The 13,623-nt window shown below is 47.2% G+C and overlaps 1 protein-coding gene across 3 annotated transcripts; it reads left to right on the top strand.

Annotated features, from left to right (window-relative positions):
* The first annotated feature begins 1,614 nt into the window (after positions 1 to 1,614).
* On the top strand, positions 1,615 to 13,331 carry BLCAP (BLCAP apoptosis inducing factor). Of its 3 annotated transcripts, none has more exons than XM_008168106.4 (2): positions 1,615 to 1,753; positions 11,536 to 13,331. In XM_008168106.4, the coding sequence occupies exon 2, from the start codon at positions 11,654 to 11,656 to the stop codon at positions 11,915 to 11,917; it is 264 nt and encodes an 87-aa protein (XP_008166328.1). In that variant the 5' UTR covers positions 1,615 to 1,753; positions 11,536 to 11,653; the 3' UTR covers positions 11,918 to 13,331. The 3 variants fall into 3 exon arrangements, with proteins under 3 accessions (XP_008166328.1, XP_065421986.1, XP_042714246.1); XM_065565914.1 differs by lacking the exon at positions 1,615 to 1,753 and adding an exon at positions 2,342 to 2,385; XM_042858312.2 differs by lacking the exon at positions 1,615 to 1,753 and adding an exon at positions 9,782 to 9,921.
* The last annotated feature ends 292 nt before the right edge of the window (positions 13,332 to 13,623 follow it).

Below are 13,623 nucleotides of genomic sequence, written 5' to 3'. Positions count from 1 at the left end.
CTGTTTGACCCCCACTTTGCACAGGTGTCAATAAAGACAGAAGGTGCAATGTAGGGGGTTGCAGAGAGCCTGAAAGAGCAATTGAAAACACAGTGGCTGACCCTGAAAGAAACCTGAGGAGAGGTTTTTGGGTCAGGGATGCAGGCTGAAAAGAGTACCCTTGGTGCTGTGAACAAAAGAAGCTGTTTCCTTCTATTTGATTCCTTCTGCATTCAGAGACACAGGACTTTGTACGTTCTTTGTGAATAGACAAAACTGCATCCAAGAAAATACATCACTGTCACCGATTTCTCCTAATTGGAAAACAACTACAAGCTCCTCCCCCCTCCCCCGTTGTTGGCTAATTATTCAGGTCAAAAGGGGCAACACTGATTTTTCCCAGTGTGATCAGACATGAGTGACACATTGCAGTCATGTTACAATGGAGGCTGCTACACAGAATGAGATATACATGAACAAACAACATTTCCACTTCAATACAAAGGCACAGGAAGCCTATAATTCTGGAGACATTAGCAATGTGTTCTCTATCTCTCCCTGCTATGCACATTATATGATGCTTCTCCACCAGAGACAGATGACAAACCAGCCACATGGCTCCAGTTGCTACCTAGCTCTGGAGATGGGCCAAAGCCATTAAAACTGAAGTGTAAGAGTATTTTGATCTGGTGTTTTCATTTAATCTGCTATGAAGATAAAGGTATAAGATAGTTATAATGACTTCTAAGCCAGTTTAATGAATTGGGGGGCCTGATTCATGATTTTTGAATATTTGAAATTGGCAACACTGTCTCAGCTGGTGTAAATTGGTGTGCTTTCATTAAAGTCAATTAAGTTATGCCAATTTGCATCAACTGAGAATCTATCCCTCTATCTATTATGCAAGCTATGCAATGATAGTCAAAGCTCACGTTTCTGGCTATAAACTGTTTTGGATTTTTCCTCGCTATGTACTGCATTGCATGAGTGATATGATGAATTGTGTGTATGGTAGATGGTTGTAGAGGGATTGTGTATGAGAGGTTTTCTAAAGCCTGGAGATCTCCAGGGGCAGGGGATGATGATCCAGTGGGGCTGACCCAGTATTAGCTACCAACACCATCCACACAATTGCATGCTCCATCGCAGGGCTTGTATGAGGGCAGCCTGCGGCCTCCAGCTTTCCAAAATCGGATCTTTAATATCCCTAAAGAAATGTGTTTATTCATTTTTTAAAAATGCACCATTGCAATGGTGCTTGAGGAGAGTTATGCTGTAGTAATACAGACACGCGCAGAGATCTATTCAATTAACATGGCCACTTGAATGCCCACAGCAGTCTCCCCACCCTTGGGGGAGGCCAGCCTGCTGCAGCTCCACACCCGGGACCAGGCTCCAGCGATCTCTGCGGCGCCCCCCGGGCCATCGCACGCTGCTTAGCCACGAGACTGGAATCTCCAGGAGGCGCTCCGCCGGGGCTGTCCGTGGCGGTGCCTGATCAAAATAGCCCCAGACCACCTACATGGGGCCAAGTTTCCCCGGGGAGCGCTGAGGAAGAGTAAGGGAGTGGGTTAACCATTGGGGGGGCAAGGCTACCGGGGTGACACGGTGCGGGATAGAGACAGGCAGTGGGAAGGGCAGCCCCAGAGGAGACCCGTCGCGACTCTCAGGCAGAGAGCAGCTAGCTGGGGACCTGTGGGAGTGACGGACGCAGGCGAGCGCAGCGGCAGCGGGACGGTCCGGGCCGCGGAGAGCGCCATGGCGGAGTGCGCAGGTACCGGGTGTTTCTGGGGCTCTAGGGGGCCTCTCCTAGCGCGAGTGCGGCCCCAGGGCTGAGAGGAGGCAGCATCCCCCCGCTCCTGGTGCAGCCCCTGTCCGCCCGGGTGATCCTGTGCCTGGCCTCGCCGGGGCGCCCTCAGCGCGTTGGGGTCCGCGGGCCGGTCGGGCCGGGGTCCCGAGGCGCGTTGGGGTCCGCGGGCCGGTCGGGCCGGGGTCCCGAGGCGCGGCTCCCCGCCCCGCCGGCAGCGTGGCTCGCTCTCCCGTTGCTCGGGGGCTGTGCCCGGACTCAGCGGCGTCTCCCTTGCCTTGGGCTCTCCCGTGAGATTTGACGGGGCCGGGGGCAGGGGCAGGTTCCTGTTTTCTGCAAAGATCCAAGTGTGGGGCCACGTCAGAGGCTTTCCCCAGAACTAACATGTGAAGTGCAGGTGCGGCCCACGGCTTGGCGAGGGGTTGGTCGCCGTGGAGGACGCGACAACGTGCCCTGGCAGATTATCCTTAGACAGATAAGTGCGGAGCGAGGGGCTTGGGGTGAGGCCTCTGTGGCCGTTTCTTTGCTGATCCATTTGTCTGATTTCTCTAGATAGAAATACTTCCCCGTCTTTGGATCATCGATCCTCTAGTTCAGAGGTGGGCAAACTACGGCCCACGCGCCCCTCCTGCCCGACCCCTGAGCTCCTGCCCCGGGAGGCTCGCCCCCGGCCCCTCCCCTGCTGTTCCCCCTCCCCCGCAGCCTCATCTCGCCCCACCGCCAGCGCAATGCTCTGGGCTGCAGAGCTGTGGCTTGACCCGGTGCTCTGAGCTGCGCGGTGGCGTGGCTGGCTCCAGCCGGGCGGCCCGGCTGCCTGTCCTGCTGCTCTGGGCAGTGCGGTTGTAGCGCCCTTAGCCACCGGTGCTCCAGGCAGCGCGGTAAGGGGCAGGGAGCAGGAGGGGTTGGATAGCGGGCAGGGGAGTCCGGGATGGTGGTTAGGGGTCGGGGCGGTCAGAGGGCGGGGAACAGGGGGGTTGAATGGGGGCAGGGTCCCAGGGGGGCCAGTCAGGAAGAGGGGGGGGTTGGATGGGGGGCGGGAGGAAGTGAGGGGCAGGGGTTCTGGGGGCAGTTAGGGGACAGGGAGAATGGATGGGGCAGGGGTCCTGGGGGGGCAGTCAGGAAGGAGGGGGGGTTGGATGGGGTGGCGGGGGATTCGGGGGCTGTCAGGGGATGGGGGGGTGGATGGGGCAGGAGTCTCAGGAGGTGAGAAGCGGGGGGAGGGGTCAGATAGGGGGCGGGGGCCGGGCCATGCCTGGCTGTTTGAGGAGGCATAGCCTCCCCTAACCAGCCATCCATACAATTTTTGGAAACGGGATGCGGCCCTCAGGCCAAAAAGTTTGCCTGCCCCATCTAGTTCTTTTCCGATCCCCTTCATGTCCCTTGGGTCTGTAGCTCTCCCTTTTTCCAGTTCTTGCCTTTCCATGATTTTTTTTTTTAACATTAAAAAAAACAAAACAAAAAAAAAAAAACGTGCACACCTCTCCTCATAAAAACTAGTCTGGGCTAAATTTGACAGTCACAATCAGAAGTAGCTCTGTTTCCTGTTTATGTCATACATCCATTTCCTTTGCTGGTGCTGGACCATGCTTGTAACTTGGTTGCAGTGTAGGGTGGTAAGGCAGTGCTGGTATAGTCCTCTGCACTGAACAAATATCTAGAAAAATGTTTTTTAATGATTACAGGCATATCATTCACTTCAGTGGATGTTGTGTTAATCCTGCTGCTTAGATGCAAGCAGAGATGGATGACATGACAAATGATGAACTGTGCAGCTGTTTTGGTGACTACTTTGGTTTGATCTTTCTTCTTAAGATTGTGATAGGGAGACAGTCCTGTCACCTGAAGACCAATGGTGGGTTAATTATTTGCAAGGTAGTTCAGTGGGCTCTCAAAATACTTTTTTGTTAGTAGTGCAATGATTATCTGTCATTTACCGTGGAAAAATTAAAATGCATTTGCTTTTCTTTCCATGCTGTCATTCTCTTCTACGTATCTCAGTTTTCTCGCTCTCCTTTCAGAGTCTGGCACGTCATGCTATCTGCCTATCTTAAGAACATCAGAATGGCCATACTGGGTCAGACCAATGATCCATCTAGCCCAGTGTTCTGTGTTTTGATGGTGGCTAGTGCCAGATGCTTCAGAGGGAATGAACAGAACAGTGCAATTATCAAGTGATCCAGTCCCAGCTTCTGGCACTTGGGGGTTTAGGGACCCCTGCAGCATGGGGTTGTGTCCCTGACCACCTTGGCTAATCAAGGTTGATGGACCTAGCCTCCATGAACTTCTCTAATTCTTTTTTGAACCCAGTTATGCTTTTGGGCTTCACAACACCCCATGGCATGGAGTTCCATATGTTGACATTGTTGTGTGAAAAAGTACTTCTTCATGTTTGTTTTAAACCTGTTGCCTATGTGTTTTGTCAGGTGACCCCTAGTTCTTATGTTATGTGAAGGGTAAATAATACTTCCCTATTCACTTTCTTCACACCATTCATGATTTTATAGACTTCTATCATATTTCCCCCCGTCACCTTTTTTGTCAGATGTACAGTCCCAGTCTTTTTAATCTCTCCTCTTATAAAAGCTGTTCCATACCCCTAATCATTTTTGTTGCCTTTCTCTGCACCTTTCCCACTTCTAATATATCTTTTTTTGAAATGGGGTGACTAGAACTGCAGGCAGTATTCAAGATTGGGCGTACCATGAGTTTACATAGTAACGACATTATATTTTCTGTCTTATCTGTCCCTTTGCTAATGGTTCCTAACATTCTGTTAGCTTGTTTGACTGCCACTGTGCATTGAGTGGGCATTTTCAGAGAACTATGCCTGATGGCTCTAAGATCTTTCTTGAGTGGTAACAGCTAATTTAGATCCCATTATTTTGTATGTATAGTTGGGATTATTTTATCCAATGTGCATTTCTTTGTATTTATTAACATTGAATTTCATCAGCCATTTTGTCACCCAGTTTTTTGAGATCCCTTTGTAACTCTTTGCAGTCAGGTTTGGACTTAACTGTCTTGAGAATTTTGTATCATTTGCATATATCGCCACCTCACTGTTTGTCCCCTGTTCCAGATCATTTATGAATATGTTGAACAACACAGGGCCCAGTACAGATCTTTGGGGGACCTTGCTATTTACCCTTCTCCACTTGTGAAAACTGACAACTTAGTACTATCCTTTTTTTCAACCAGTTAGTGATCCATGAAAGAACCTTCCCTGTTACTCCATGGCAGCTTAGGGCATGGCTACACTTGCAGCTGTAGAATGCTGTGAGTTAAACCCGCCTTCGGAGAGTGCAGTAGGGAAAGCGCTGCAGACTGTCCACACTGACAGCTGCTTGTGCACTGGCATGGCCACATTTGCGGCACTTGCAGCGGCATTGGGAGCGGTGCATTATAGGCAGCTATCCTAGCATTCAAGTGACTACCAATGTGATATATTCCATCATGTGCCAGCAGTGCCCCCTCTGCCATGTACATTGGCCATACCGGACAGTCTCTACGCAAAAGAATAAATGGACACAAATCTGACATCAAAAATCGTAACATTAAAAAACCAGTAGGAGAACACTTCAGCCTCTCTGGTCACTCAGTAACAGACTTAAAGGTGGCAATTTTGCAACAGAAAAGCTTCAAAAACAGACTCCAACAAGAAACTGCTGAACTAGAATTAATTTTCAAACTAGATGCCATTAACTTGGGCTTGAATAGAGACTGGGAGTGGCTGGGTCATTACACAAATTGAGTCTATTTCCCCATGTTAAGTATCCTCACACCTTCTTGTCAACTGTCTGGAATGGTTTTAGAGTAGCAGCCGTGTTAGTCTGTATCCGCAAAAAGAACAGGAGTACTTGTGGCACCTTAGAGACTAACAAAGTTTTTTTTTTCTCCTACTGATAATAGCTCATCTTAATTAGCCTCTTAAAGTTGGTATAGCAACTTTCACCTTTTCATGTTCTCTGTAGGTTTCTATATCTTCTTACTATACATTCCATTCTATGCATCTGATGAAGTGGGCTGTAGCCCACGAAAGCTTATGCTCAAATAAATTTGTTAGTCTCTAAGGTGTCACAAATACTCCTGTTCTTTCAGTGTAGTAGGGCACTTCCATCGGCCGGAATAAGGCTGTAGTGTAGACACTTGACAGAATTTGCTCTAGACACCTGGTGCCTCTAAATTCCAGGGAGACGTTTGTGTTTCTAAAAAGCTGAATAGTTGACCATCTTCTTGCTGGTACATAAGTGATCTCTTGTTGTAAAGCCTTTTAGCTGCCAAACTGGGTGGCAGCTTGACTAGCATGCTGGGAGGGAACGATTCATAAATCACCTAAGTTTTGCCTTCCCTCTGGACCAAGACCTGCTTAACAGCAACCCTAATGAGGGCTGAATAAGATTACCACTGAGCACTTCCTTGGGTGTTTAGTGGGGATAATCAGAGCTGACTTTCACTAGTCAGGGGTAAGTAGAGCCCTAAGGTAATTGGGAGTGGCACACTCTCTCTGCAGAAGAGAGGGGATATAAAATGGGTATCCATGGACTAATATATAGGGACTATAGCTTAATGAATACCTTACAACTAAAGTTATGATGAATTAAGCCTTTTCTACTTGTAGATTATCCAGGAACAGATCACAAGCTCCTCAAATGTATTTATTCTCGTAGCTTTTTGAATACTTCCTTGCAAATACTTAAAATTAGAGCAGTGCTGGTTATTTGTGACTGGTTAGATAATTCATAATGTTGTTTTTGTTCCCTGACTCCCTGAATGTGCAAGTACTTATGCGTGTGAATCTTAAAATTGTTCCTGTTAAGTTAGACCTTGGTGGTTTGAATAACTGAATCATAGGGTAGGTCTACACTTACCTCCGGGTCCGGCGGTAGGCAATCGATCTTCTGGGATCGATTTATTGCGTCTTGTCTAGACGCGATAAATCGATCCCGGAAGCGCTCGCCGTCGACGCCGGTACTCCAGCTCGGCGAGAGGAGTACGCGGCATCAACGGGGGAGCCTGCCTGCCGCATCTGGACCCGCGGTAAGTTTGAACTAAGGTACTTTGAATTCAGCTACATTATTAACTAGATACATCCCTCAAATTTGACAGAGAACCATTGATAAGTACTCTTTGAGTACTTATAGTTATTTCATCTAAACCACATTTCCCCTGTTTGCTTATGAGACTGTCATGTGTGACTGTCAAAACCCTTACAAAAATCAAGATATATCACATCTACTTCTTCTCCCAATCCACCAGGCCAGTAACCTTGTCAAAGAAGGCAATTAGATTAATTTGGGAATAATTTGTCCTTTACAAATCCATGCTGGCTATTCCCATAACCCTATTATCCTCTTGGTGCTTAAATGTTGTTCATGGGAGCAAGTGGAAAGGATATGAGCATGACTGGTGTGGATTCACTAATGAGCATAAGTGACTGTCTGTGGAAAACCATTTGTATTTGCTTAGCTCTGATGTGGTGGGTCGCTCAGACCCTGAGGGTATTGCAGGAACTCTAGAGTAGGAGACTCCAGTGTGTTGCCTGGAGATCATAGAAAGGAACAGTGAATTACTGAGTGCAGTGAGAATGTCAGGCAGCTTTTTGTACGCTCTCTGAATCAAGGGTCTAAAGTTAAACTTAGCGGTGCTAACAGCTGTGATGGATTCAGAGGAGTCACTGTTACTGGAATGACTAACAAAAGTGGTTGACAAACCAGATGAGAGTGAGTATAAGGACTGCAATCTGTAAAGATGACAGTGCACCATCTTAGCCAAGGAATCAATGAAAGATGAGTCAGAGGTGAATGAGATCAGTAGGTTTGGAAGAAGCAGAATGCCATTGTGAGACAGGGAAGCACAGACAATGAAATGCTGCTGTATGGCAGTTGTTAACTTGCTGTCAGTACCTGGTAATCTACTCCTCTTGGTCAAGAGCAGATAACTGTAGTTTCCTTGAGGGAAAAAGAGAAAATCAGGTGGGGATTTGGCGTGCTTGCTGTGTCCCTGCCTCAGACTGTTAAGAAATTGCATAAGAAAGACCACAAACCAAATAAATATTTCACCATTTAGTAAAAGAAAGGTGATATGGCTAAGATGACTGGAATCCCCATGGGACACTCTCATAGCCGTGTTGGACTTGGGTGGGTGGCGAAAAAGAGGTGGAAAAGAGTACTTGTTACTATTAACAGCTGATCCACCAGCCAGGGAAGGTAGAATCCATGCTCCAGACAAATGCATAGTTCTAGTTCCTTTACTCAGGGCTCTTATGTTTTGAATCTTGGTGTCTCAATAAAGCAACCTAATATAGTCTCACTACCCTTCAGGGTCATATGTTAGCATTTGTCTTTAGGACTTCACAGCCCTACCCTGCTGAGGTTTCTCTCCAGCCAGCTCCTGCTCCCTGTAGGGGTCTTCTTGTCATGCTTTCCACCTGAGGGGTACAGAGACCTCCCCCTTCCTCTGCCTAAGAGAGAGAAGCTTTATGTGATTGCCTTTAGGCACATCACTAGGAGCAAATATGTGACCTACAACTACAGCTCTCAGCCTTAAAGGGCTCAACGGCTGTACCATGTGCTTCAGTACACTGCAGTCCATTGGTGGAAATAGTGATTTTTGTGTATACTTTATATAATGGTTAAGCTTGTAAAGTGCTTTGGGGGGAACATGGGGACAAAAGTTGTTATATAAGTAACAATAAGATTCATGTTGTGCATATGATATGGAGCAGTTTAGAAGGATTCAAGGAGAGCTGCAGAGCACTGACTTGCCACAATTGTTTTCCTGCCTGCTGTCATACCATATGTTTGAATAGATAGGAACAAAAAGTGAGTGTCCGAGTAGGGAGAAGAGCAGTGACGTAGCTGCTCAACTCCTATGAGAGCTGTGCTGCTAGCTCACGTCTGTGAACACTTACCCTGGGGAGGAACTAACTAATACTTAGCTTCTATAATGATGTTCATCTGAGGATCTCAACATGCTTTACAAAGGTTAATAGCCCTTCTGCACCTCTGTGATATAGGGAAGTATTATCTTATTAACTAACTATAGCCCAAGGGGACACAGACTGAAGCAGGAATAAAAACTTGGGAGTCCGATTCCAGTTTCTTGGCTCTAACCACTAGAAAATACTGACCTGTAAAACAAACAACTTAGTAATTGTGAGGCCTGAAAATAAGCTCATTAGTTTTACTGGTAAAATAACCCCCACCTCCCCGCTCTCTGCTGGACGGTACTTTCTCTCCTCTCCACCACAGCTTCCCAGGACCAGTGCACCCCATGCTTTCTCCAGGAATTCTCTAAAACGCTGGTGATGTGCTGTCTGCCGGGATGGAGATGCTGGGCAGCCTCCTCTTTCATCACTATTAAAATACACCCTCTTGCTGGTGGCGTGGGGAGAATGTTGCCTATGAGGCCGGAATGTGTTCCCAGCTCTTGCTGGAGGAGCAGGTACTCAAATATGCCTGGGAACTTCTTAATCTTTATTATGACTTCACTCTCTTTTGGCAGGAAACCATTTTCTTTGTGGCCGTGTTTTGGCTTTTTCATGCAGCCTCTTCTTCCCTCCTCATCCCTGCTCCCCTAGCCAGGAAATCCCATCCTTCTCTTTTAGTTTTAGCCAAGGGAATATGTTGTTTATCTTCTCAGCTTCTTTGTCCCACGGGCCCCCCTGCAACTACAGTTTCTATTCCTGCCTGGCTCAGCTCAGCCCTTCTGCCCTCTGACACAGAGAGAACCATGCAGCTTAGTGTTTGAAGGAAGAAGGGTCTTTAGGACAAGCCGTTATAAACCAAGAATGTGTTTGCTCTGCATGGTCACTAGAACCCCTGGCACTTCTCTAAGAGGAGGGGCTTGCCCTGTTGTCCTTGGGCACAAGTTTCACTTGCCCTTTTGTGCCTTGGCTGCCTGCCATCCCCTTCAGCTGTGCTGTATAAATGTAGTTATGAAGCACTGTGGGATGAAAGGTGCTGTATAAATGTAAACTGTTCTCATTAGCCCTTGTTGAGAGCTCTGCTGCCTGTGCCTTCGTTTTTCCCTTTACCACCACCACACTTTGTGTATTGTTTCAGCAAGGTACTGACAAGGAGTCAGAACCAGGACTAATACCCTAATCCTACCATTGACTTGCTGTGTGATCTTGGGTAAGTTTCAAAATCCTCTTTCTCCATCCATTTCCCCTCTCTGTAAACTGAAAAGAGATCCTCCTTTCTAAAGTACTTTGAGATCCTCGGATGACAAATGCTATCTAGAGCTAAGTATTCTAGCTTGAGCTGCTTAGATTGCTCACTGTGGTTGCTGCTGATCTGTTAAAGGGAGCAGTGCAACTTAGTATACTGGTTGGCCACTCTCTCCATTCAGATGCCTTCTCAAAACATGCTGCTTTCACATGGTTTTATGATGATAATCCAAGGAAGGAAATCCCATGTTTATACATAAACACTGTCATTTTGAGATTGTCCCATATCTGATCCATCAGTGTATTTTGTCTGATCTGAATGTGTCTGTCTGGCTTAGATTGTAAATCCTTCAGGCAGAGACGGTCTCTCATTGTAGTGTGCATGCTGTCATCATTCAGAGTTTAGCTACACATGGCTTGAATTTCATGTTGCGTGATTGGGATCTTCGCTGTCAGAATGCTGCATTAGAAGATGCATACTATGTTTGGGGCTAGGGGACTTTTTAATGGGCCCATGTGTGTGCAGAGGAGATGGTACATGGATGGGCTCAAGATATGAGTTTTTCAGCAATGTGTCTAAATACCATACAGGCATCTTTCTCTGACCTCCGCCCCAGCTTTCCCTCTTCTAAGATTTTAAGAAGTTGCTGAGGGAAACTGAGTTTCACTGTTGCTTTTTACCTCCTCCCCAAGGGCTTTCTTTGCAGTACCTGCATCTGTGTGAAATTGACTCTGGGTTTGCAGCTGCTGAGGAAAGGAATGACAAGCAGGACTGCAGAGCAGACTCGGTAAAATTCTCCCACTTTAGGTGCAGGCAGGAAAGCAAGAAGCAACCTGGCAAAGGAGAGATTCCCATGATCCCATCCTCAGTTCAGATGTGAAGATCTCATCAATCATCACAGTCCCTCTCGCATGCTGTCAGCCTTATGCTGAACCACTTTTCCAGCTGTGCCTATTAGACAGATGTGATTTCCCCTTTGGAAGCAAAATTAGGTTCTGTTCCTTGTCTTCCATTACTTCCCACGCAACCACTGTGCGGTGATCTTTGTAAAGTGCACTTGCTGACACCACCTTCCACATTTCTTTGGACAGTTTGAGCTGAGTATGCACATTAGTAGGAAAACCAGCCGCTCTAGTCTTTCCCCATGGAATCCTTTGCTTTCCCTCTAGCCTCCCACACTGCGCGAAGGGACTGGGTTTTTTACTACTTTGTTAGAATTTGAGCCAGTGACACAGATAACAGCTGGCCTTTGGGAAAGAGAAGCATTGACCAGGAAGTTAGACCAAATCCATCTCCTTGTCGATGCAGGCTTGCCCCCCTATTGTACATTTTTTAAATGTTTTATCTAGTGTTATGTACTAGTTGGTGGTATTTTCACCATTTCCCCTGGGAGACTATAGTGCAGCCTCCAATCTCAGTGTGAGGAACTCCTAATACTAAACCATGTTAAAACAATGCCGTGATTGTCCGTGTACAGTAGATTGGGAGCAAATAAGTGACTCGGTGTATGAGGAGAATTGGTGTTGGCCTCTCTAGCACATTACCCTAATCCTGACTCTTTTTCTTTTTCTTTTAAAGCTTTATCTTCACGTTACAGAACAGTGTTGGGAATCCTGCTCACCTGAGGAGCTGCAGGAAAAAGTTCTAGGAGTGCTTCTGATTGCTGCTGTCCCTGGGTCTCTGCCTGCCAGTCACTATGTACTGCCTTCAGTGGTTACTGCCTGTCCTCCTCATTCCTAAGCCCCTCAACCCGGCTTTGTGGTTCAGTCACTCAATGTTCATGGGCTTCTATCTGCTGAGTTTCCTCCTGGAGCGGAAGCCATGCACAATCTGTGCCTTGGTCTTCCTGGCAGCCTTGTTCCTCATCTGCTACAGCTGCTGGGGGAACTGCTTCTTGTATCACTGCAGTGGCTCCCAGCTGCCTGAGTCTGCTCATGATCCCAGCATAGTCGGTACCTAGAAGTTCCTCCAGCTTGCTGACAGCTCTGGGTTTGCTTTTAAAGAGGGGCATTGGGTGAGGTTGGGAGCGGGGGGAGGGAGGGCTTGCTAGGCATGTGACTGGAGTACAAGCAGCCTGTTTTCTATAATGTGTGTGGACTACAGCGGCAAATTCCTGACCAGCCCTCCCACTTTGCCTATGAAATGTGATGTCAGTTGTTTACTGTGTGAATTCTGGCACTGCAACCTGCTTTTAGAAGCAGAAGAGTTATGTTTTCCCTTCCCTTATTTCTGGGAATGGACACTGGCCCTCCCCTCTGAGAAGTGGTGGAAGAAGGACCTGTCTAGCTGTTGCGTTGTGGTCATCTGTGTGTGTCTCTCAATTGTCTGTATAAGGCCACAGCTGTCTCTGTGGGAGCCTTGGGCCCACCAATTCTGCTGAAGCAGTTAGAAGATTCTCCATGTTGCTGTTTGCGGGGAGATAGTCTTCATTGCACTGCTGTTCAAGGGGACGTGCAACAGTTAACAGATGCACTCAGCTGAAAGCTGCTGGAGCCAGAGACTGCTGAGTTATCTCCTCCTGCCAAATTGAAAAACGTGCACTGCCCAAGTGCTTTCTGAACTGCTTGCATTCTCCCAGATCATAACTGAAAAAACTTTGAGTTGCCACGATGCTGCTTTTAAAGCGCTTCTCACAGGCATCAAAGCCTGCCTCCCTCTCTGCTGGATTTCCAGTTTACAGAGGTCTTGACTCTTTGGATACAAAGCATGCTCTGCTGTGGTGTTTGGGGTTGTTTTAATTTCACTGTTAGTTTAAAACTGTCAGCATTCCTAGCTGGAATGATGAGGTGAGAGCAGGGAGGGAGGATTCAGAGTTTTTAGTAAGCATGATGTGGGGTGGTTCAAAATAGCAAATGGTTGTATCCATTTAACTGACAGTGTTTGCAGGCCAGGACTGTCTGTGCATTTTCTTTTGTCCCAAGCAACCCAGCCGCTGGTAATGTGCAATGGAGGGAGGGGGCAATAAATGGTTAGTGAGCAGTCCTGGGATCTCTATTCTCTCCTGGCAGGCTGGTTTGGGGGAGCCTAGGGGAGGTTTCCCTAGTGGCACTTGCTGTACAGCTTTCTTTCCTGCTCATCTGCTCCAGTGCATAGCAGCATCTTCCAGAGGGAACGGTGTTCCTTGCTGTGGCAAATGTTTGCTTGTGAAAAACTTAACCGGTTCTTGAAATACACTGGGTCTATAAACTTTCAAGGTTATGTTGCTGTCTGCCATCCATTTGTCTCCACACAAGCGTCTCCTACTGGAGCGCTGCAGAGATGGTTGCTGCTCTCTCAAGGGAGGTTAAAACTAAAACCAGCTGTGAAACTTCCAGAGCATTGTATTGTTTGTTCACTGCACAGCTGTTCAATAAAGCTTTATAAACTTTGGTCTATGGACTTGTGCCAGTTGTGATGTATTCACTACCCCTGGACTAAGGCATTTGGATGAGTAATGTTTTCTGACCTTTTCTGCCCCACTCCACATTCTGTTCCCAGAACAAGCTGCAGTAAAACTTCCAAAAAAATGGTTCAGGAGTCTACACCAAGGTCTGTCCTATGACACACAGCTCCCCGAACACTGATGCTTTCCATTGATTATTTAATGTTGATTCGGGTTGTAAGGTTTAAACTGTCTTCAACGTGGCTTTGGGACCTCATCCAAGTTGCAGCCCTGAACTGTGTGTG

Source organism: Chrysemys picta, chromosome 13 (genome assembly GCF_011386835.1).
Source record: "Chrysemys picta bellii isolate R12L10 chromosome 13, ASM1138683v2, whole genome shotgun sequence".
In the NCBI taxonomy this organism is placed as follows: Eukaryota; Metazoa; Chordata; order Testudines; family Emydidae; genus Chrysemys; species Chrysemys picta.
Note: the sequence above shows the minus strand (reverse complement) of the source record. Positions and strands in the feature narration are given on the sequence as shown.

Coding starts and splice junctions, on each gene's coding strand:
- BLCAP (XM_008168106.4), top strand. CDS start 11,654: ATGTACTGCCTTCAGTGGTTACTGCCTGTCCTCCTCATTCCTAAGCCC.